Raw genomic sequence first — 25,677 nt, forward strand, 5'->3', positions numbered from 1 at the left:
CACACAACCTAAAAAGAAATTAATAAACCTGGTCACTTTTGTAGGACATAAAAATCAAACAAACTCATTATTTTGAAAACATCAATAAAAGCAAAGAATCAAGTAATTATCCTATTTTCCCTACATAAAATTTACTTCATAATAAGTAGTTGATATGAGATTTACTTTTTGTAAAATTTCCATAAAATAAAGAACGACAATTAGAATATCTTCACTTTGCATAAACAAAATATTGGATCTAAGCTCTGATTGTCAATGATTGCCAGTATCACAAAAAGAGAAGTAATCTGACATTAATTATATATTTCCTTATAGAATTACACAACACCAACTATAAAATATTTTTGCTCCCAGTTCTCCAAAATCGAATACTCATATGATCAAGCCTACAGACTGAACTACCAGTTTATAGAAAATACAGGGGTAGTGGACACCCCAGGGATACAATCATTAATATCCAGACTAGGGGAAACAATACAAGACCATCGACATGGCCTTTTCAACAAATAAATCTGGAAAAAAAGAAAAAACAAGGGAGAATCTATAGATTAAGGAAACGTTAGTAACATATTAATAAATTGCAATGCATAGTCTTATTTTGATCCTAATTCTAACCAAAAAACCTAGACAAAACCTACATTTGAGAGAATCAGGGAAATTTCAACACTGACTAGATTCTTTTCTAAAAAATATAAACATGATACCGCTATCCTATCTGAAACAAATAGCAATAATTCCTTTATATCATTATCAATACCTTTACCTTTTATAGGTACTTGATGACATGTATGAAATGATATAGTCTAAAGTTTGCTTCAAAAAAATCATGGGCAAGGAAGGAAGTAGGTAAGAATACTAATGAGACGTGATTAGGCATGAGTTGATAATTGTTTAAGATGGATGATAGGTATAGGTGTTCAACATTCCTAGTATTTAGCAGAAACACTAATTATTAGCAATATTAGCTGGTTCATTTTTTAATCTAAGTATTTATAAATTCTTTATCTACTTTGCAAATTAGTCCTTTGATTAACATAGCCTGTTTACCATTTTAGCAGCTTCATCCAAGTCATCACAAGCAAGAATTTTAAGTCCACTGTCCGTTATCAGTGCCTTGGCATCATCAACTCGTGTACCTGGAAGTCAGTTATGTAGATATAAAAATGTTTTAAATATCTACGCAAAATTATTTGAAATGTTTGAAAATCTATACAAAATCATTGAAAATACACAAGTATGAAATTTCAACATGAGTACTTCTATCATTTAATATAATAAATGCTCTAAACCAAAGAAAATGCTGTAAAGATCTAGAGCAACCTCGTAAAATATCATGCTGTGCCATATCAACAGTAACTCAGGTCAGCCAGAATTTAAGTCAAAGCACAACAAATAAAGTACCAGATCATACCAACCAAAATTATGAACAATTCTGCCCCAATGTTAGAAATTTTTTTTAAACCCACATTTTAAAAATTTCCTATTATACTTTCATTCAAAAATATCTGAAAACTATATTTTAAAAGAACTGAACTTCTTGGAATTAGGAACTTTTAAGTAGCTAGAGTTCATGGAACAATTACAAGATACCTGTTCCACTCACCTTGTAACCGTACCACAATAGGTATTTTAATTTCCAAATCCTTTACTGCCATGACTATACCCTGTGCAATAACATCACATCGCATGATTCCTCCAAAAATGTTGACCAGAATAGCCAGTACCTGTGAACAAAATGTTTTTGGTACATTAAAATTTTAAAGGAATGAGTATGTGTCCTTCCTTCTCAAGAAAATACTAGTATTTATACTTTATAATAAAAATCAACTCCATGCAAACATATATGACCAAACAGTCATACTATCTGTAGCTCTCATCAATGAAGTCTGTGCAGTCCACCACACACCAGAACTAATTTTCCCCTCTTTGGTTAATTCTAGCACCTGGCTCATATTCTCTTCTCTCCTGTCCCATATGAAAAAGACCTGATTCCATTTACTCGTTTCCTATTAAACATTCACCAGCATGATTATCCCAGATCATGTTATAAGACAATGTCACATGCAAGATCTCCAACTTAGTATTCATTAACTATCGTTTTTTCTTCATCTAGCCCCACCAACTTAACTAACTTTTCACACAAACCAGGCCCTCAGAATCACTCAACTTTTGTATACCCAGTCCTGGCTACATACCAAATCCAACCTCAGGGCCTGTTTGGGTCAGTATTCCTTCATCACCACACCAATAATCTGTAAAGCTGTTCTATCCTTTACAAAAAAATATTTTTTATTTTTAAAAAGGAGGTTTAGTTCATTGTTATACCAGAGCTTCTCAACCAGTGAGATAAAATAGGGTTATAGACACATCAAGATATTGTTCCCCTCGACCCTTAGGGCAGCTAGGAAGGTTCTGGGACAGCTGGTCTCTCTGGGCCACTGGCCTCTGACGATGAGCAGCCTTCTCCATCATCATCCTACCTTCTCCATCACCATCCTATAGCCCATTGAAATACTTTCTGTGAATGCCATGACATGAAAAAAGGTTGGGACACACTGACTATGCTATACATTCCTTATCCTTACCATTATTATTTCTAGAAATGAAGCTCTAGAACTTATAATGGACCTGAATTCATAGTAGATTCTGGCACCCTTTTATCTCTCTCTCCCAATTCATTCTGGATAGCTACAAGATTCATCACAAGGCACCATCTAACACTCTAGCCTTAAAATTATTGGATCTCCACCATGTCACTGTTATCTCCAGTCCATTTCAACTAATTACTACCAAGGACGAACCCTTGGCTTGAACAGAATGAGTATCTCTAGAATATTAAATGTGTAAATCCCACTCTCTGCTCAACCGCCTCTCTTTTTGCCTTTAATGCCTTTCATCTCTAACTGCATCAAACCCAATCTTTTGCTCTTAAAAGCCTCTAGTCCCTCAACCCCTTTCTAATCTCTCAGTCTATCAGCTCTCTACCGATCTGACTTTCTTCACTACAAAGCATGGAACCTATGGCTGACCAATTCGGCGATCCTGTCATGTGCGTGTTCAATGATCTCATACCCAGTTTACCTCTGACATCCCAATTCAAATAATGCAAAACAGTAAAAACAAACAAACAAAAACACCCTGAAACACTAACATAACCTGAAGAGCAGTATAATAATCATTCATCAGCAATCCTCTCCTTAATAGTCTGCCTCACACCTTTCACTCTCAGCATAAGCTTCCTATCCCACCGCAACTTGTAGCATATGATGTTCCTTTCTCCACTGACATCTCCATCCAGCTAGAAAAAACTCATCTTGGTCTTCCCAACAAACAAGCAAGCAAATATAGACTGCACAGCTCTCCTCAACCTTACCTCCATTCAACTGCTAGCATTATGGCCTTCTGTACCTTCATAAAAACCACCCTGAAAGAGTAATCCCTTCCGGATGTCCCAACTCCCTCAATTCCGAATCACAAACCAATCCACTACAACCTGGCCTCTGCCCCAACTCCTCTACTTTCTAAGGTTCCCAATCATCTCTTCCAGTACTTACTCTATGTTACTGCTCCTGCAGCATCTGACACTGTCGCCCATCCCCTTAATTCTCAAAACCTGCACCCTGGCCTTCAATGTCGCCACTCTCACCTGATCTGCAACTATTTCTGTCAGTTTGTTCTCTCTTATTATTTTATCTCCTCTTCTTTACTCAATCCTTCAACAATCCATTCTTGGTTTCCTCATCTCATTCGTATGGGTCGTCTCATCAACTCCTACCACTTCAACTTTTCTCGATATTCTGAGGACTCTCAAATATATATCTAACTATTATAGGAAGTATACTATATACTATCTTTATAACCATCAACAAGATATTATCACCACAACGTGAACTTAACACATTCATTTAGAAATATATACTTCTCTTCTTTACCTCTGATGGCACAAAAGGCATCACCACCCAATCATTCTACTCAGCAAAAAGTCCTAACCAACCACTGGTTGGTTAATCTAACTAACCTCTCTCCCTGCCACCCTGCCCCCAAGAAAAAGAAAAAAAATGAATTTAATGCTTCTATCACAGACATACCCCTAAATGAGATTTCTTTGCTTCATTCTTACTGACACTGCCTTTGTCAAGCACCTCTTCATCTTTCTGAACAATCAGGTATAACAATCAAATTTATCTCTCATACCAGTGCCTCCCTATTCTTCATTTCACCCTCTACTAGTAGAGATACCTTCTTTCAAAAAGATAAAAAGGCATAGATATGTGTATCTGTGTACACACTGGAGTAGAAGGTTAAATTCCAAACTCCTTAACTATAGATACAGGGATCTTCATGATAATGTTTGCCAGCATTATCTCTTATCATTCATCTCAAGAATGCTATATTCTTATATATAAGTATCTTACCATTTCATGAGCATAGTAGCCCTCTCTGGACTCCATGCCTTTGCATATTTTCTTCCTCCTGCCTAACTCATTCAGTTCTCAAGACAACTCAAGGTATCATCCAGTTCTCAAGATAGCTCAAGGTATCATCCATAAGGCCACCTTGATTCTCCCAGTTACTGGCTGCTTTCCGTTTCTTCCACAGCACTACATTCAGTTTATCACCCAGTCAGACTATTAAGTGCCTTGAGGAAAGAGACCACATATTCCCAAATCCAAGCACAGTGTCCAATATAAAGAGATATATATGTATACAGCTATTTCAATGCTATTCACATTGTTGACTTGGGCTCCTGGCCCGTTTCCAACTCCAACGCCCTTTAAGTCAGTCCCCAACACTGGAATTCTTCATATACTTTTCTCCATTCTTGTACCTATGCCCTAAAAGCCAGATTTAAAACAACCAAAATTCTAGTTCACCTTAAGAAGTACTCAATAGTTACATAATGACATAGGACTCTGCTTTTAGAGTTTATGCCAAAAGAAGCTATAGGAATACAGTTCAAATAGAATTTGTTTACTTTTTAAAAAATAATTATAAAACAAGGGAAATAAAGCATATTTTGTTTCTCAGTTTAACACTATAAAATTGAATATAGCAAATAAGTCTATAGCCTCGAAGTGAAAGAGTAGTAAAATAATTTTTTAAACAATTCTAGAGTCTAACAAATAAAAATGTATACTGTCAGCATCAGCAATAATAAATATTTATTAATGATCAGTGTATGCACTGAGGATTACGCCAGCCACTGCGAGAGACAACATGAGTAAGACATGACCCCATCAATGAGGAATTCTCAGTCTAAATTCAGTAAGACTAGTTCTTGGGAAGCCATTATTTTAGTTTTCCATAAGCCTTATAAAGCCCACATCGACCACATAATAGATACACTCTTTAAAAAGTATCTAGTGATTGATAATATATAGTATGTCTTTTGGATAATGATGTTTCACATCCTTTGTATTTTGATAATCACTTGTAAAGTCACAGTTCTACCTTATGGCATCTACATATGACAGATTATACAAACATTAAAATGAGTGTTTTAGAATACCTTAGTGAATGCAAAAAGTACTCAAAATATGTCAGCAAAAAAAAAAAGACTCAAAATATGTATATTAAAAGATAAATATAATAATGGGTGAACTATAGGGTATGTGAAGTGTTTTTTAATAAAGCTGTTTCTAGAAAGATATATATGCAGTATGTGTCTGTGTGTGCACATGTGCGTGTGTGAAATCTATAAGCCTTAACAAGTCTTAAAGAAAACAGATGAAATCAATAGTAACAAAAGTTATCTCTGGATAAAATTAAAGATGGTTTCATTTTTTTCTTTTTAGCTTTACAGACTATACAGATTTCTGGGCTTTTGTAGTCAATTAACATCTTCATAAATTATTTCCATAGGAATGTGCTCCCATACCAAATCACTACCTTTTATAATATTATCTAACACCATCTAATATTTCATCTTCTTTTCTAAAGCACAATGGGAAACTATCTTTTTTGGTAGTTAACTTTTATTGCATTGATTTCAGCAAATGCTTCCAAACTACTATAGACTTTAAAATTTTAATGCTTAACTAGTATAACAATCACATCTACTAATTAATCAAGTTACTTCTTGTCATTCAGATTCTAAAACATAAGCCCTGCCCTTACCTTTTTATCTGAAGTGATAAGCTTAAATGCTTCCGTTACTTGATGGACTGTGGCACCACCACCAACATCAAGAAAGTTAGCTGGAGTCCCTCCATGAAGTTTTATTATATCCATTGTGGCCATAGCCAAACCAGCTCCATTTACTATCAAGAGGGGAAAATGATTTGTATAAGCAACAAACACAGAGAAAATAAATGAAGCTTAGCCAATCCAGCTCTAACATAAAAACAGATGGTACCTAGACAGCCTATATTCCCATCTAAGCCAATGTAGTTGAGATCTGCCTTAGATGCATCTTTGTCTCTTTCATCTTCCTGGGTCCAGTCCCGTAGGTCAAAGATTTTCTTCTGACGATAAGCTGAATTAGAATCAAAATTGATCTTTGCATCCATACACAGCACTTTGAAGAGAAGAAAAAAAAAGTGATTTTAATTTCAAGACAGATAGAATAAACTATCATCTAATCAAACATTCTTTAGTTTAGAGGAAAAACGTTCTGTTACTTTATTGAAAGTATTTCAATTTATATTCACAATTAATTCAAACTATTTCTTGGAAAACAGTGTTTGGAAATTGAAACTGCCACATCAAAGTTAATTGTTCTACATCTATCCTAGGGCAACACTAAAGAAGAGGAAAAAAAAACCTCAAAAACATTAAAAATTGTTTTCGATTACCAAGAATTAACTGTCCATTCTCCTGGCTAAACCCTTCACTTGGGCCCTAGATTCCATTCCCTCTCATCTACTCACAGACATTGTTCCAGCAATTCTGTCTTTCCTGCATTATAAACCCCTCCCCACCTTTTCTATTGGCTAAATCAAACTGACTTACAAAAATACTGTTCTTCCTCCTACCCTAATAAAAAGAAAGAAAAAATATATATTTTACCCTCTAAATCCTCCTTATTCTTCTTGTTTAAACCAATGATCAGGAAACTATGGCCCATGGGCCAGATTTGGCCTGTGCCTATTTTTATATGGCCTGTAAGCTAAGAATGGGTTTTACATTTTGAATAGGTTGTGAAGAATAAAGAAGAGAAAAGAATGAAGGAAAGAGAAGAAGAAAAGCAGCAGCAACTGAGACCTTGTGTGGCCCACAAAGCCTAAAATACTTATTATCTGCCAACCTCTGTGCTTAAATTCATTGTATCAAATTTTTCTGCTGCCTTCCTCTCTTAAATCCACTCTAATCAGACTTTTACCTCTAGCACTCTACCAAAATGGCTCATATGAAGGCCACCTCTTCAACTTCATCTTTTAGTACTTGACCCCTCCTTGTTCCAATCTAACTACAACATTCTCCTTGTTGTTCCTAAATGGAGAGGCTGAAAAAAATTGAGCAGTTTCAGCTGCTGCCCAACACAAGAGACACGGTTTACAGTCCGGCTAACTACTAATAACAACAAAAATCAACATTCCTTCAGAAGAAGATAACAGAATTCTAAATCTCTACACTATATCTCCCAAAATGTCCAGTGTACAATTAAAAATTACTAGATCTGTAAAGAAATAAGAAAATATCACCAACGGTAAAGAGAAAAAGCAATCAAGGTCACCAACCCAAGATGACCCAGATCCGGAATTATCAGAGGATTATGAAATAGTTATTTTAAATATGTTTAAGGATTTAAAGGAAAATATGATCATAATATAGCACCAAAGAAGTAATCTCAGCAGAAAATAAAACTTTAAAAAGGAACCAAATAAAAAATCTAGAACTAAAAAGTACCATACCAGAAATAAAAAATTCACTGGTGGGCTTCATAATAGATTGGATATAGGTAAGAAGAATTTGAAGATAAATAGAGTTAACCAATCTGAAAAAGATTTTTAAAAAAACCTTGGTGACCTATTAGACAGTATCAAATCCTGTAACAATATGTGAAATTGGAAGGAGAACAGGAGGTGAATGGGGCAGAAAAAAATATTCAAAGTGATAAAAATATATACCAAAGCCAGATTTCTACATCTAGTGAAAAAATATTCAAAAGACAAAGATATTTTCAGACAAATGGAAGCAAAATTCATCACTAGCAGACCTATATCAAGAGAAATGCTTAAGGAAGTTCTTGAGGCTCAAGGGACATAACATTTGGAAACTTGGATCTACAGCAGTGGTTTCAACCAGAGGCACTTGGTCCCACAGGGGATATTTGGAGAAGTCTAGAGGCATTTTTTGGTTGTCACAACTAGCAGTTGCTACTGGCATCTGAGTGCTATTGGATAAACACTGTTTAACATCCTACAATGCACGGGGGCTGTCCTCTCCCTGTCCCCCACAACAAAATGATCTGGCACCAAAATGTCAATAGTGACAAGGTTAAGAAACCTTGATCTACAGAAAGGGAAAGAATACCAAAAATATGAGCAAATAATGTGAGCCAGGTCTCTGGCTAAGAGAATTATAAATATGGAAAGGGGTAGAAATAGAATGAACTCTGTGGCACTGGGTTAGAATTAGAAGTACCAGTATAAACTCAGAGATTTCCAAAAATAGATATAGAAACAGATACAAATATAGGTGTATTTTTATGTATGTATATACTCACACACTCTTTATATCCTTTTTTCCTAGGCTCTGTGTACTGAAAAAGCTGGGAAGCAATGACACACCAGTAGCAACAAGCACAGGTAGCATGCATATCTTAGTTTCTAAATTCTATTTTCCATTAAAGGAACCAGGGTCCCTTGGTGCTAGAGCTGATTCTAGAACTGTGAGAAAGTAAAAGATAATCTTGTAATATCTTACACAAAAAAGAAAAGAAGTGCTCAAAGAACACTTGCTTGACACATTAAAAGAGACATATCAAAAAACTATGGTCATGTAAAACCTATACACAATGTTCACAGCAGCTTCATTAGTAATAGCAAAAGACTGGAAACAATCTAACTTCCTTCAAAGGGTAAATGGCTGAATGAATTCTGGCACATCAAAACAATGGAATACAACTCATCATAAAAATGAATGAAATATTGGGAAATGCAAGAACCTGGATGGACTTCGAAGGTATTTTATCCAGTAAAAAAGTCGATCTCATAATATTACATACTGTGTGATTCCATTTATATAACATTTTCAAACTGACGAAATGATGGAGAATAGACTAGTGGTTTCCAGGGCATAAAAACAGGATAGGGAAGAACAGTGTGAAGGATGTGAATAAAAAGAGCTACACAAGAGTTCTTTTGTGGTGATGGAACAGTTTTGCATCTTGATTTTATCACATATATAGGATTACACAAACCTATGTATGTGATAAAATTAAATAAATCTATACATACAAGTATCTACAAGTACATACACATATGAACACACAAAGGATTTCGGGTATTTTTTTATGATAAAAACTAAATAAGGTATTTAATCTAGTTAACAGTAATCTACTAATATCAATTAACTGCTTGGGTTACAAATTTCCTAATAATTACAAAGGGAAAAATAGTGATTCTATAATCAAGAAATCTGCTGGACACTACCTTAACCAAGTGATCCAAGTTAACATAATCGATATTCGAACAAACCAACACAATGTGCCTCCTGATATACTATGAAGGAAAAAACACCATGAAGAAGCATCAGACAGAGAAACCCAAACTGAAGAACATTCTGCAAAATAAATGACTCCTTTTCTACAAAAACAAATATATGTATTGTGTGTGCCAAGGTCAAGCAACAAAGTGAAAGTTAAGCACGGTTTGAGGTAAATAGACATGATAACTAAGTTCAATGTGTAACTCTGGACCAGGATCCTGAACTGGAAGGAGAAGTGGGAAAAGGCATGAAGGACATTACATACATTTGAGTATGTATTGTGGATTAGAAAACAGTATTTTATCAATGTCAAATTTCCTGGTTTTGATAAATGTATGGAGGTTATATAAAACAATGTTTTTAAACACTGAAATATTTAAAGGTAAAAAAAGTCTCCAACTTATGCTCAAATTGTTCTAAAAATATATTTTTTATACACACACAGTGCAGAGAGAAAGAAGGTGATAAAACAAATATAAGGCAAATGTAAATGACTAGTGATTCTGAATAAAGGATACAGAGGAGTTCCTTGTACTATTTTATTTCTGTATCAATATAAAAAGATGGGGGGGGAAGCCTACAGAATACAGTATACCATATTTACAGTAAGCAGTGATTTAGTTACCAAAACATCACCCATCGTATTAAATGCTGTTGAATAGAAAAAAATATACTGGCAATTGTTATCCTTTTATTTTCCACATGAATTGTATAATGATCCACTTTTCATGTTCCAAATTCTTGGATAGTTACATTTAAGTTATATATTAACTTGGGAAAAACTGACCATTTTTGATAATTTTTCTTCCCAAAGAGCACTACACACCTTGCAGTTTGTTCAGTTCTAAACATTTTCTCATTTCCATTATGATTTCTACATTAACTCATGAATTTCAGTACTTTCTATAAATGTTAAAAACATGACATGATGATAATGTTTTACATTAAATTCTAATTTTATGTTATTAATTCTTGAATATCTGCTGAGACTTTTTAATTTGTGGTTCAATATTTCATTTCTTTACTGGTATTTGAAAAAAAAAAGTTTTTCTAAATGTAGGGTAAAGGATTATAAATATATCTATTATATTAAAAAATTTAACAACCAATTCAAAAAAAAGGAAGAACATGTAAGCAAAGGCATTAGTCCTTACTAGGTCTTTGGGGTATAGACTCCAGAAGATAAAACTGAGGGTAATTCTCCAATGCAAATATAGTTGGGGTGAAATCCTTAAGAAACAGATTTCTTAGGCCCAAGTTCCATAACAGTCAATACAAACAGCCACTGATGCCTGTTAACAAGCAACAGTGGGTGTAATATCAGTAAACAGAACCCACATTCAATTCATACTATAGTAGCAAAATCATGGCACTCAAAGAAGGGAAAATTTTTAAGAGATTACGCTTTGGTAAATTAGTCCCCTGCCCTCCCTAGAAGTCACAAATGTACCATGACAAAATTAATTTCTTGCTCAGAGATTTCTCCCAACTGATTTTAAGTCCATAGATAATAGAATCAGGACAAAGGGGCATCCTGGTGAGACTAGTATCAGTCCACTGTCCTTAACTCAGCTTCCATCAGTTTCTGCCATAATCTTTGATAAAACCAGGAACATAACTGTGCCTGGTATAATCGTTCCTTACAAGGGAATGGCTTGGGTTCCCCAACCCCTCAATTTGATAACTGAGGTATGCTGTGATAAACTTGTATGTATTATTAACTTTGTGTATTCCTTGAAAACTGAGGTATGTAAGAGACCTGAAATTCAAACAGTATAACTCTCAAGATCATAAAGAAATTCTACCCCTTCTTATGAGACAGTCCAAACTGCCATGACTAAGAGAATCCAATCTCTACCCAGAATTCATAACCTGTCCAGCTCATATTGTCAAAATATTCAAGAAATTAGGAAGAACATTAATTTCTTTGGACTTCTAACTCAGAGGAATTTGACTTGGGTTCAGTTCTCTAGGTCCTTTAAACTTTATCACATTTGGACTTTAAATTCCAGGTGTGTCTCTACGCAGTTTACTATTAGAGTATTTTATGGTAGTTTATGTAATAACTTAATCTCCCAGAAGGACCTCTGATATTCCAATAGACAACCTAACTGGGAATAATATGAAGTCGAAAACAGAAAAGAATGAATTTTCAGAATTTAGCGTAATACTTTCTTACAGCTGATAATAGTGTATTATTTTGACCCATTTTACAAACTTCTGGGGGCAAAAATCCAAACTACCTACAGGTATTCCCAGAATATCCAAAGTAACAATAGTTGGGATCAGGATGGCAGCATCAAAGTCAGAGCAAGACTACCCAAAGGACAGCTAATCTCTCCTCTGTCAAGAGCTCCTTGTCCACTATTATAGACCACAGGCTTGATGGTTAAACTCAATGAGGAATGTTGGGGAGATCAAATCTTCACCACTAACCATGTGTCCCTGAGCAAATCACTTAACCTCTTGGTAACTCAGTTTCCTAACCTATAAAATAAGGATAGTAGTAGTACCTACCTCACCAGACTGTTATAAACATTAAATGAATTAAAGGGGCTCATATTTGTAAAGAACATAAAACAATGCCTGGCAAACAGTATTTGCTATGTTTTTTTGGCAAAAGAAAAAAATATATATGTTTGAAAGAAATTTACTATAGGAAACCAAAAATATACTCAGAATGTCTCTTTTGAGTGGTCAAACTTCAAAACTATGTATTATGAAAGAAGAAACTAAAAATAAACAGAAACATGGGAGACAAGCTGAAACGCGATAGAAATATTTTTAGAAGACTAAGAAAAATAAATATAACAATAGAATTAAACTCTACGAATGAAGAATTACATCAATAAATAGTCTCTGCAACCAGCTATAAATAGTAAGAAAATATGACAGAAAAGATCTCATCCAAAATAGCCACCAAAAATATACTTCTACAAATAAATCTAAGAAAAAAATATAAAAACTACATAAAGAAAATAAGTCTTATTTTAAAAGATATAAATCAAGACATGTAAAAGTAGAAAAATAATCCATTTCTAATTTGAAAAAGCAACTACTGGCAAAATATTGTTTTTCCTCCAATTTATAGGATTAATGCAATCCCAATAAAATTTAAGCATGACATTTTTCTGAAATCTGACCAAAAGATTCTAAAGGTTGACTAGCAATAGGAGTTAGTAATTTGATATTCAAAGGTTTCAGGAAGTTTGTGAACCTCTAGACTGCTTAAAAAATAGTACATACACGTGTGCATGCTCACATAGGAACACCAGAGCAGTTTCCTTGGATGAGGGTACTCGTTTTCACACAATTTTCACTACATTTTTAAAAGGTCCTTGACCCATAAAAGGTTCAATAATACAAATCTAAAAGAATAAATAAATAAGAACTGCTTCTCTTTAAAATTTACTTTTAAATAAGCATATGAAAGAAGACTTATCCATTATTAAAACTAACAATTATTGATACGAAAACAATCAGATCCATGGAATTAGACACTTGAAATATGATAAGGAGAGGTATCAAAAACCAGTAGGGAAGGATGTTTTATTCAATGATTTTAAGAAAACAGACTATTTGGAAAAAAGAAGTAAAGCTAAAGTAAAATCTTGATTGATCAAAGACTTAAAAGTAAAATAAAATAATAAAGAATAAAACACATTGCAGATATTTACTGATCTTACATAATGGCAGAAAAGATCCCATTCAAAAATTGTAACCAAAAATATATTTCTACAAACAACTCTAAGAAGAAATATAATACCCAAAGAAAATAATATTTTTTCTTAGAGGAAAAAAAGTCTCTCAGTATAAAAGCAATGGAAGTCAAAATGAGAAAATGAAAACTAAAAAAAAAAAAAAAGTTTCAGTATGTCCAAAAAATCAAACCAAATTAAACAGAAAAACCTGGGAAAATATTCACATCAAATGTCAGACAAGAGATTAACACTTTTAACAAAGAGTCCATACACATTAAGAGACTGCCAGGATACATTATTAGGTAAATAATAAAAATGCAAAATGTGTATCCCATGCAATCATTTCTTAAAGGAGTAGTTAAGACCTATTTTCTTATTTGGTTTTATTTGCAAAAGAAACAGTAGGAAAAAAAACACACGCAAGTGAAAAAGAGAAAGATACAAATTAAATAGGCAGTATGAATCCAATTACAAAAAAGACTGAAATGATCTATGTAAAATATTAAAAGGGTATTGGGTAATAAAGTTATAAGAGTTCTTTTCCCAACCTTTATTTCCTGACACTATGCAAATTTTCTATAATACATATACAGTGCCCTTAATCAGAAAAAAAAAAACTGCTTCAAAACATATATAAATACATACAAAGAAAAGAAAAACTAAATACAAAGAAAAATATTAGTTATTAAAAGAACAAAGACATTCTCTTAGTGACAAAATATGTAGAATTTCACAACTGGAAAAAATTCAAGAGTCTTGCTTTCAATGTTATTAAGAAAATCAAAAAAATAATACAAATATCTGTTCTATATAGATAATTCTCTTTCACCGAACATTTCATTCTTAAAACATTCTTCAGCCTTTACTCTTTAACCCATTTCCCGTTTGCCCTGGCACATGCGGCTGCAGCATTTACCCCCAAATAACTCATGAATTATAGTCCTAACCTTACCCCCAAAGTTTGACATGAAATACCTCACTTTTATTATTATTTTCGCATCGCTCTAGTATATTGATAGTCTCTGGAAACGAATTACATCATTCTATTTATAGCATTTCCATTTACAAAATACAGTAATTCTCGATCACTGAAAACATCAAATCCTAGAAAACATAACATTCCTACATGTGATATTAACATCGTTCTCAAATAGTTGATAGCCAAAGATTCATTTGATGAATCCGATTTATATATACATTTCTGTTACATTAGGATTAGAGACAAGTTCTGTTTAGAAATAACTCCAAGAACAGTTTTTATATTTTATTTTCACATTAAAAACCACTCAAATTTGCCTCAACCTCGAAGAGCATGTTTACCTAAAGTTAAATTAATGCTGGGCAGCGAGCTGCACTTTCTTTTCTAAATAATACATTTATTTTAAATGTATTAAAATAAATTTAGTTATTTTTAGTTTTATAAGCTACTTCTATTGCAATAATTTACTCATTCTTCTTTATACAACCATATAAATGACTAAACCAAATTTTATTTCCACCATAAAGAATATAACTAATTGGAAGTATAAAAAGTGAAAGATGACCTACAAATACTTAAGATTAAAAAATGCCCAGAGACCTGAAACAAAATCAAATAAATTACAGTAATGAAAGCAGTTAATATAAAACACCAAGAAAAATCTAGACTACAATTAAGCAATTTATATATTTTTTAAAAAACTATACATGGAAGGCATAATAAGAATCTGATTTACCTTTTAAACATAGGCAAAAGAAAAGCTGTCAAAGTGATAAACTAATCTCACTTCTCTAAAAATATTAAAAGAACATACCCTTTGTACAATAAAGACCTATGATGTCTCTAAAGTCTAAAACTTGTGGAAATTAAGACAACTAATTCCCTAAAGCTACAGCTATTTCCCTAAAGCTACAGCTATTTCCTCACTACCGCACTGGACACTCCAACCCAGCCCAACGGAACTTTCTGCAATGATGGATATGTTCTACATGAGTGTTTTCCAACATGGTAACCACATGTGGCTACTGAGCACTTGAAATGTGACTAGTATGACTGAGGAATATTTTAATCTTATAACATTTTAATTAATTTTAATTGTCACATATAAGTGGTGGCCCCCATATTGAACAATGCAATTTTAACCCCTCTATGTGTACCTAAATATATATCTAAGGTGTTCATTTTAATGGGTCTCTTTCATATTTGTTTACACTCATTCTATTATAAAATAAGCTTCTACATAGGAATGAGTTCCCTTCCTTATTTCAACTTCCTTAGCGAAGCATACAATAGGTGGATAAATACATAGTCAATGTTTGATAAAAGAAGATACTTTACCAGCTCCATCTGAATCCTCTACCATTGGATTTATTTCTACCATTGTTGCATCATATTTCAGAAAAAGGTTGTAAAGCTTGACCATGTTTTCTGCTGCAGAATCTACAACACCGGGTGGAAATCCCATCTTCTGTGCAAGCTGAAAGCAATTTGCATCTTTATTACAGGCATGTCACTCACATATATCCAATCAACATTAAATTACAGTAAATAAAAAACCTTGTAATTTATCATTTAAATAAGCATAAATCATTTGTAGTCAAACAATCACTGAAACAGCAGCTATTACTAAATGGTTAAATAAAACTTTTTATTCAAAATCCTCACAAGGCAGGTCGTATGCCCATTTTACAAGTGAGAGATTCAGAGAGATCATGCAACTTGCCATTCACTTAGATTTAACTTCAGTATACCATACCATAGCCTCCATACTGCCTCTAAGCCTTATGGCCCATCTAAACTGAAAGAGGCTTGTGTTTATTTAAGCTACATATAAAAGGTGGACTGACAATCCCAATGGCCCAAACAATGGCCAAAATATTAAATCACCCTATTTTACCTTATAGGTAATTTATGAAGAGTGTCTACTAAGCAATGAGGACATAGCTAGTCAAATAAGTATTACCTCACTCATTCAAAAATCTACTGAGTATCTAATACATGCTAGGCCCAAAAGATACAGATTTAAAGTTTCTAATCTAGTAGAGTTTAGTCTTGAGCAGGAATACTTAACCAGATATACCCGAAGAGTTTTTTTTTTTAAATACATACACCAAGGTTCACAAGTTCTATGGTGGACCAAACATCCAGAATTTTTGGAGTTCCATAAGCAATTCTCAGCCACTGGTACAGAAGCTACATGTCTGCACATTTATTCAAAGTGCTGCCGCTGCTCAGGACACTACAAAGGAGTTTATTCCTCCTCCAGCTGCTATCACAGGCTGTAATACATTTGATTTTCACTAATTGGAAAATCTTAAACTCTTTGAAGGTTAAAGTGATTTTTACAAAAAGTCATAGGCCAATAAATAAATGATCAAGCTAAGAAATGTCATTTTGGGTTTAAGACATTTCAAATAAAGAATAATAAGAAATAAAGTACTATTTCATTAAAGAGATTTCCACTAGGTCACAATCTATTGTTTCAGATTTAAACATCTGAGAATTCCAAACAAATTCTGATCAACCCACTGTGACATTAACTTGCCAAGCACTGTCTTAGATACTATTTCTGTTCACCTCTCAAAAGGTATATCTTAGATTATTCCTTCAAGCATTCTTGTAAATCAAGTATTTTCTTTCTCATCTCAATTTAACTTTCCAGTCATCATTCTCATATAACCACCTAAAGAAATCAAATTTCTGTCCCTTTTAAACATTTATATCATTCACTTGCCTACAAGACTTGCTTCAAGCTTTACAAGGGAAATTTCTCTATCTCCTTTAAACCTCTGTGCCAGTCAAAATTCTTGTTCCACAGTACTTCAATACCATAAGCTTATTCTAACAGTTTCCCACTAACAGATGTAAATGTCATTCAAACTTTAATATTCGAACTTTTCTTTTAAGATGGGTCACATGCTTTTTATATCCAAACAATTTAATTCAATAGCAATAGTTATCAAGCAATTTTCACAGCCTATACATAGTATTAAACTTCATGCCTGGGCATGTTTTCTTGGGGGTGGGAGATGTAAAGGGAGGAAGAATCACACAAGAAAGACAGTACAGAAAATATGTAAAATTGTAGGCAAAATTGATTGAGTATGTGCATACACTGAAAGCCCATAGCTTTCATCAGATTCTTAAAAGGGTCCACAAATGCCACCTAAATTAAAATCACTGATCTATCGGGATATATAAGACAGGATCCCTAGCATTCCACTCAATTTTCGGGATAAAAAAAAGGGAGAAAGAAATATGTTAAATGCCACTATGGGGATGTAAAATCGACTCATTCTTCAACAAATGAAAGAAAAAAGATGAAGAGAGTGAGGGAAAAGAAACCTATAACTTAGAAAAAGACCTATGAAACATATTAACCAACAGCAATGAAAGACTTTATATGGATTCCTACTCATACAAATTGTAAAAGAAAAAAAATTTTGGAATAATTAGAGAATTTTAATGACTGGGTAAATAATGACATTAAAGAATTACTGTTAATTATACTAGGTATGGCAATGGTGGTATAGTGGCTATTTTAAAAGAATCCTTATCTTTTAAAGATACATATTGAAATACTTATGGAGGATATAAAGAAAAATATTGTAGATACTTCTAAAAGTTTCCATTTCGAAGATATTAACATGCCTTGACACTCAATAAAATTTTTAAAAACCTTGTACAAAATTAATTTTCTTTAAGTATCATAATTACCCAACCACAAGCTAGACGTTTTCTGGACCACAACATACCCGAACAGCACTCTCCTTTTTGATGCCTTCTACGATATCAATAGGCTCTTTAACTATGGCCTCAGGAGTCTCTGCAGCAACATCTTCGATGTTGACACCACCTTGAGAACTTCCTATTAATACAGGACCCTAGCAAGAAAGGAAATAGCCAAAAATATCGATTTTATTTTGGACTCATCAAGAAAATTTAAAACCTACTTGTGCACATTATCGCACTTATACATCTATCACTCCCCACTCCTATATTTAAAATTCTTTGAGAATTTATCCTAGCATCTCCTGCACAGTACCCCACTATAATGAACGTGCAATTGAAATAATGAGAAAAAAGTGAAAAGACAAAGACAATAGCTCACTATGAGGAAAAAAATTAAAAATATATACAAAATTTATACCAAATAAATTCATATAAACATGTACATGTGACCTAGAACTTACACAGTTTTTGAAAGAACTGCAGGGACATTAAAGTACTGTTTAAAGAACTTTAAAAATCATAAAAGCAGATTAGTGATATTTAAAAAAGAAAGTCTAATGAACAAAAGTTCCTCTAGATTTTATAAGCTCCAAGAGTACTACGAGTCAGTAAAAAGGAAAGCTAGCTACCTTAAAGAATAGCTCTGGCATATAAGAAGGTAAGATATAAATACAAAATAATTGAGTCAACTTTTTAAGTCTTCTAAAACCAATGAAGAAAAAATTAAGGCAAAATTATCTGACACATTTGCTAATTTATTCACAAAACTAAAAGTAATCTTAACAACCCAAACAAGGAAATGATGAAACCATATTACTAAAGATTATTTAATGATATATGAAAATGATATCAAAAGTGTTACGTGGGGGGCGGTGGGGGGAATGATATAAAATCCCAGATTTTGTTCTCATGTATGTGTGTTTAAATGTGCACCAACCCACTATTCGCATAAACAGAAAAAGATGGCAAATAAAGCATGAAATAATACTTTTGTTATTTTATGTCATTATTTCCCCCAAAAAAATTCTTTTACAATAAACATTATTCTTACTCCAGAAAAAAAGTGACTTTCATGAAAAAAAAAAAAAGACTAATTTCAGTTTTCTATCCCAGCACCTAGTATTTCATTAATAAACTCATTTCAAGGTATAATGTAAAGGGAAGGAATAGTATTTTATTCATTACTGTTTGGAGACCAAAATGATCCTTCAAATCCTCAAAATAAGGCAATAGCCAAAAGAGGAAAAAAAAACTATTACTTGTTAAGAGATTTAATTGTTATTTAGGTGAAAAAATAATTTAAAAAAAGGTACCAGGCTCCAAGGAGAAAAACCGGGTGGCTGAGGAACAGGGGTGGATGGGAGATTTACATTTCTTGTAAATTTCTGCACCTTTTAAATTCTATACTATGTGATTAGGTTTCAATATACATGTGCAAAAATAATTTGGCTAGCCTTTGTCCCCAGTATCTGGGAGGTAACCTCTAAACCCTTCATGACATCTGAGTTTATGCTCATTAGGTGATTCATGGTGAACCCCTATATAGTTAATACAAAGAAGATGAATCAGGTGAGTGCTGTCCAGGCAAGACCAACAATGAGAGGGTTGGAGCTTTAAGACAAGTATCAGCTCACCCTCCTGGGAAGGAAGGGAACCTGGAGATTAAGTTCAATCAAGTTGTCAAATGATTTAATCAATTGTGCCTACTTAATAAAACCACCCAAAAAAAGTACTTCTGGACATCATGGTCAGTAAGATGGTAGAAAAAATTCCCAGATCTCATTCTCCCACAGAAACACTAATTTTACAACAATTATCCAAAAAAAACCTTTGTGAGGTGGCAAGAAACCAGTGAGGAAGTTGTACTCCAGGCAAGTTCAATGTCAACAAAACAGGTAAGAAAAGCCGTTTCATTTCATCCAAGTCAGTACCTCTCCCCTCACTCCCCCCGCCTGCCCCCAGGCCAACACAACTCAAGAAGTAGCCCAGTGCTGGGCTTCTCTCTTGAGAGAAAAGGAAAAAAGTAGAATGTGCATCCAACTTTTCCTGCTTTTCTGGGGGCTATCTGAGAAACTGGTTGCAGTCTCGCCTGACTTGGAGGGAATCTATATATTTTGAATGTGTGGGAAGCAACTGAGAACAAAAAACAGCTCAGCTGCTTGTGACAGCACCAGAGAGCTTGTAATACTGCAGACAGAAGCCAACACAGCTCACCAAAACTGGGAAAAAGCATCCATCTCATGGCTTTTTTTTAACAACTCAAGGAAATAGAAAAAGAACTAAACCCAAAGTTAGCAGGAGAAAGGAAATAATAAAGATTAGAACAGAAATAAATGAAATAGAAGACAAAGAGTAGAAAAAAGTTAAGAAAACTAAGAATTGGTTTGTTGAAAAAAATCAACAAAATTGACAAACCTTTAGTTAGACTAAGAAAAAAAAGACAACAAAAATCAGAAAAGAGACATTACAACTAATGCCACAGAAATAAATAGTAGCATAAGAGACAACTATGAACAACCAACAAAATGGATAACCTAGAAGAAATAAATAAATTTCTGAAAACACAGTGTACCAAGTCATGAAGAAATAAAATATCTGAACAGACCATTAACAAAGTAAGGAGACTGAATCAGTAATCAAAAACCTCCCAACAAAGAAAAGCCCAGGATCAGATGGCTTCACTGAAGAATTCCACCAATTACTTAAAGAGCTAACACTAATCCTTCTCAAACTTTTCCAAAAATTGAAAAGGCGGGAACACTTCAAACACATTCTATGAGGCCAGCATTACCCTGACACCAAAATCAGAAAAATGTATACAAAAACTACTAATATCTCTGATGAATACTGATGCAAAAACTCTCCACAAAATACTAGCCAACCAAATTCAACAATGCATTAAAAGAATTATGCATCATGATCAAGTGGAATTTATTCCTGGAATTCAAGGATGGTTCAACATTAAAAAAAAAAAAAACCCTCAATGTAAAGCACCACGTTAAAAGAACAAGGTCAAAAACCATGATCAGGGGAGGGAAAAAAAAAGGCGTAGATGATAAAGGCTTTGTTCATCCCTCTGGTGACCAAATCAAAGTTGTTATGGAAACAAGGAGCAAGAGCAAGGAAAAATCTCCTAGAATCTAGATGAACAATCCATACAACTAGGGAGAAATCCAAGAAATCACCCTGAAAGGGCAGAAGGTAGGACGGGGCCAGGACCCGAGGCTGCCCGGTCTCAAGCAGCTGAGTGAGACGGAGGCTGCTGAAGTGGCAGACGTCTCTTAAAGGAGCCACATCTGTGAGCGGATTTTCACAGTGACGGACCTGCTTGCTCTGAGCACCAGTGCCAATTTGACTGCACACAGGGGGCACCAGGGAATTAAAGGGAAACATTCTCGGAGTGAGGGATAAGGTGAGACTCGCTCTGTACAGAAGCACCGGTGACATCAATTGTTATCTGTTGAGCCCTCCCCACTCCCAGTGGATGGACACAGCGCTGCCATAGATAAGAAGTCATCAAACTGGATAACAGAGGTCGCTCCGCCCAGAGGATTCCCTGAAACCCTGCCTCCCCCAACTTGCGGCCCCACCCAAGCCACATCCAGGTGTATCCTCAGCAAGTCAGGTGCTCCTTGCTAAGACTCACACTGGTGGAGCCAGCTGGCCTCGGTTTCTAGTGTGGCCTTTTCAGGCAACTATAAGCACAGCATCTGTGGATTGCTTGCTGAATCTTAACAGGTGGTCCCGGACCGTAGAGGCTTCGGCTAAGTTTGGCCTACAGCTGAACTCCTCTCAGGACTGTGTCACTAGACACCTGCTTCACAAATCCACACTAATAAGACCGAGAGACTTAGGAGCTTTGCTTAGTACCTAAAAACAGACACAGAAAGGCAGCCAAAATGGGAAGACGAAGAGGCAGAAACCATATGACAGAACAGAACAGAGATCCAGATATAATGGAGTCAAGTAATTTAACAGATGCAGAGTTCAAAACACTAGTTATAAAGATGCTCAATGAACTTTTGGGAAGTGTAGAGAACTCCAACAAAGAGATAAAAATGGAAATGGAAATTATAAAAGGGAACCATTCTGAAATGGAGAACACATTATCTGAGATGAGAAGTATATTAAATGGAATAAACAAAGGAATAAACAAAGTGAATAAAGAAGAAGATCGCATGCCCTATTTAGAGGACAGGAAATCCAATCAAGACAATCAATCAGGATGGCAAGAAAAAAGATGCCAAGATTATAAAAATAATTTAAAGAGCATATGGAACACTATTAAGGCTCCAAATATTCGTCTGATTGGCATAACTGAAAAAATTCAAGATGTTGAACAGCTGTTTGAAGAAATAATGATGGAAAACTTCCCTAACCTAGTGAAGGAAATGGACATAAAATCCCAGGAAGCTCAGAGAATTCCAAAACTCAGGGATCCAAAGAGGCCCACACCAAGACACATCATAATTAGAATGCCAAAGGTTAAATACAAAGAAAGAATATTAAAAGCACCAAGAGAAAAACAAATAATTACATATCAGGGAACACCCATACGACTGGCAGCTCATTCCTCAAAAGGAACTATGCAGGACAGAAGGGCTTGGCAAAAAATATTCGACGGGATGAAGACCCAGGACATACAACCAAGAATAATTTATCCAGCAAAGCTATCATTTAGAGTTGAAGGACAGATAAAGAGCTTCCCAGACAAAAATAAACTAAAGGAATTTATCACCACCAAGCCAGGAAATGTTGGACGGACTTAAGAAGAAAAACATGTATCAAAAACAGGAATGAAGAATGGTAACAACTACATTCCTATCAATAAGTACCTTAACTGGCAAAGAATTAAGTGCTCCAACCAAAAGGTAGAGTGGCTGATAGGATACGAAAACAAGACCCCTACATATGAAAAGGAAGAGAATGGAAAAAGATATTGCTTTGATGGACCCAGAAGGTATTTAAGTCAGACAGAGAAAGATAAACACTATATGATTTCACTTATATGCAGAATTTAAGGAATTAAAAAAACAAACTAATCAAAAACAGACTCACAAATATAGTGAACAATTTGGTGAAGGACAGAGGGGCGGGGGGTTTGGGAAGCTGGGAGAATGGGATGAAGGGTTAAAGAAGTACAAATTAGTAGCTGAAGGATGGTCATGGGGATGGGGAGCACGACATAGGGAATGCAGTTAGCATTAATACATTGGCTAGGTGGAGGGTCAGGGGATGGAGGGAGCAATAGAGGGATCATTTTACTAACTACATAGATGTCTAAGCAATGTATTGTATACTTGAAACTAATAAAAATAAAAAATAAAAAAGTTGGCATCTAGAAAGGTTTGGGTAATTAGAGATAAAATACAAAAACATTCCTGGTAATACTTGGCACTGATGAACATAACAGCTGGGGCAGCTTGGGAAACATATTCAAACTGGAGTAAAAGGAATTATAGACCAATGGAACAAAACAGAGATCGCAGAAAAAATCCTCATGTATATAGTCAAATGGTCTTAGACAAAGGTGCCAATGCTACGCAATGAGGATAGGATAGTCTCTTCAATAAAGGGTATTGGGGAAATTGGATATCCATGTGCAAAATAATGAAGTTGGACCCTTACCTTATACCATATTCAAAATTAACTCAAATGGATTAAACACCTAAATGTAAGTCCTGAAACAACAAAATTCCTAAATAAAACATAGGGAAAAAGCTATGTCATGACATTGGATTTGGCAATTTCTTGGATAAGACAAAACACAAGAAACAAAAGCAAAAATAGACAAATGGAACTATATCAAACTTAAAACCTTCTACATAGCAGACTGAAAAATCAACAGAGAAGGCAACCTACAGAGTGAAATAAAATATTTGTAAACCATAGATCTGATGAGATTAATATTCAGAATATATAAAGAACTACAATTCACCAATGAAAAAACAAACAACCCAATTTAGAAATGGGCACTTAGACATTTCTTCAAAGGAGTTATGTCTTAGTCAGCTTAGGATGCTATAACAAAATACTATAAACTGTGTGGCTTAATAGACATTTCTCACAGTTCATGCTTCACACCCATAAAAATCTGCTTATCGAATGGTTGTTTGGCCACACTCTTCAAATTCTGTTCCAAATAGCTTTCTCATTTTTTAGCAATACAGTACTACCCTCTTTATCCACAAGGGATATATTCCAAGCGGATGCCTGAAAATGCAGATAGTACCAAACCCTATAAATACTGTCTTTCTCTATACACACATGCTTTGCACTTAACAGAAGCACTCTACAGCTTCTCTTTGGCACATCCAAATTGCCAGCATCTATACTCTTGTGCTTTGGAGCCATATATAAGCAAAGTAAGGGTTACTTAAATACAAGCTCTGTTATATCTCAACAGTCAATCTGATAACTGAGATGGCTACTAAGTGACTAATGGGCAGGTAGCAACAAAGGGATGATTCATGTCTTCTGCAGGAAGAAGTGGGACAGCATGAGAGTTCATCACACTATTCAGAAAGACACAATTTAAAACTTATGGATTATTTATTTCTGGAATTTTCTATTTCGTATTTTTAAAATGTGGATGAGCACAAGTAACTGAAATCACAGATGGGGGGATTATGGATCTACTGCATAGGCAAGCTGAGAATTTTCTAAATCTTACAGTTCTGATACCTTTTTGCTTTAACAATTCCTTTTTCAGTTCATTTCTTCTCAAATTTTACTAAAAACAGTCAGGAGCAACCAAGTCACTCCTTCAATACTTTGCTGAAATCCCCCCAGCTAAATATTCAATATTATCACTCCCAAGTTGTCTATCTTCTACAAAACACTTGAACGTGAACATAATTCAGTCAAGTTCTTTGCCACTTTATAACAAGGATCACCTTTTTTCCATCGTCAAATAACATGTTCTTCATGAACTTCCATGGTTGGCAATATTCTGCATATTATCATATATCAATATGCCAGGAGGGTGACACATCCCTGAGTACAATGAAAACTTTATGTTTTGGACTATTCCAGACCTTGATCTATGTGTCTCTTCACTTGGCTGGTTCTGATTTATATCCTTTAGCTATAATAAAATTATAATCATAAGTATAGTACTTGCCAAAGTACTGTGAGCCTTTCTAACAACTTATAAAACCTGAATGGGTACTAGAAACCTCCAAAATTTGTAGCCAGCTGGATAGAAGTGAGGATGACCTGGGGATCCCCAAACTTGAGGCTGGCTTCTGAAGGGCAGTCACATGGAGGACTTGCCCTCAACTTGTGAAGTCTGGCCCAACTCTGGGTACTTGGTGTCAAAACTCACAGCAAAAGACACACAAAAAAAATGTTTAATAAAAGATTAATTGTATCTTCTGAGTCTAAGGAAGAGAACAGTAGCAAACTTAAGAGAAATGTTTAAAATTATAGTCTAATTTTCAGTTCCTCTATAAACTACAAATGAAAAGATATTCTTTTCCTCTCTAGCAAGGCAGTTCATAATTAAAAGCTTTTACAAAGATCTAAAGAGAAGAAAAAAAATCTCAGAATTAAGAAAAGCTTGTTCAATTACTGTCATGCTATTGAAATAATCTATAGATAATCCCAAAATAT

At 34.4% G+C, this 25,677-nt stretch overlaps 1 protein-coding gene across 2 annotated transcripts in view; it reads right to left on the bottom strand.

Moving 5' to 3' along the window:
• SUCLA2 (succinate-CoA ligase ADP-forming subunit beta) overlaps nucleotides 1–25,677 on the bottom strand; it is a 43,016-nt gene that overhangs the window by 3,990 nt on the left and 13,349 nt on the right. Inside the window, exons 5-10 of one of the 2 annotated variants that reach the window (XM_039839346.1) lie at nucleotides 18,087–18,215; nucleotides 15,670–15,808; nucleotides 6,356–6,517; nucleotides 6,118–6,260; nucleotides 1,604–1,724; nucleotides 1,048–1,136 (exon numbers count right to left, since the gene is read on the bottom strand). In XM_039839346.1, the coding sequence (XP_039695280.1) occupies nucleotides 1,048–1,136; nucleotides 1,604–1,724; nucleotides 6,118–6,260; nucleotides 6,356–6,517; nucleotides 15,670–15,808; nucleotides 18,087–18,215 (783 nt within the window). The remainder of the gene's footprint in view (nucleotides 1–1,047; nucleotides 1,137–1,603; nucleotides 1,725–6,117; nucleotides 6,261–6,355; nucleotides 6,518–15,669; nucleotides 15,809–18,086; nucleotides 18,216–25,677) is intronic. The other variant, XM_039839347.1, reaches the window with a different exon arrangement.

The sequence above is a fragment of the Pteropus medius genome, unplaced genomic scaffold (genome assembly GCF_902729225.1).
Source record: "Pteropus medius unplaced genomic scaffold, Ma_sr-lr_union100, whole genome shotgun sequence".
Taxonomy (NCBI): domain Eukaryota; kingdom Metazoa; phylum Chordata; class Mammalia; order Chiroptera; family Pteropodidae; genus Pteropus; species Pteropus medius.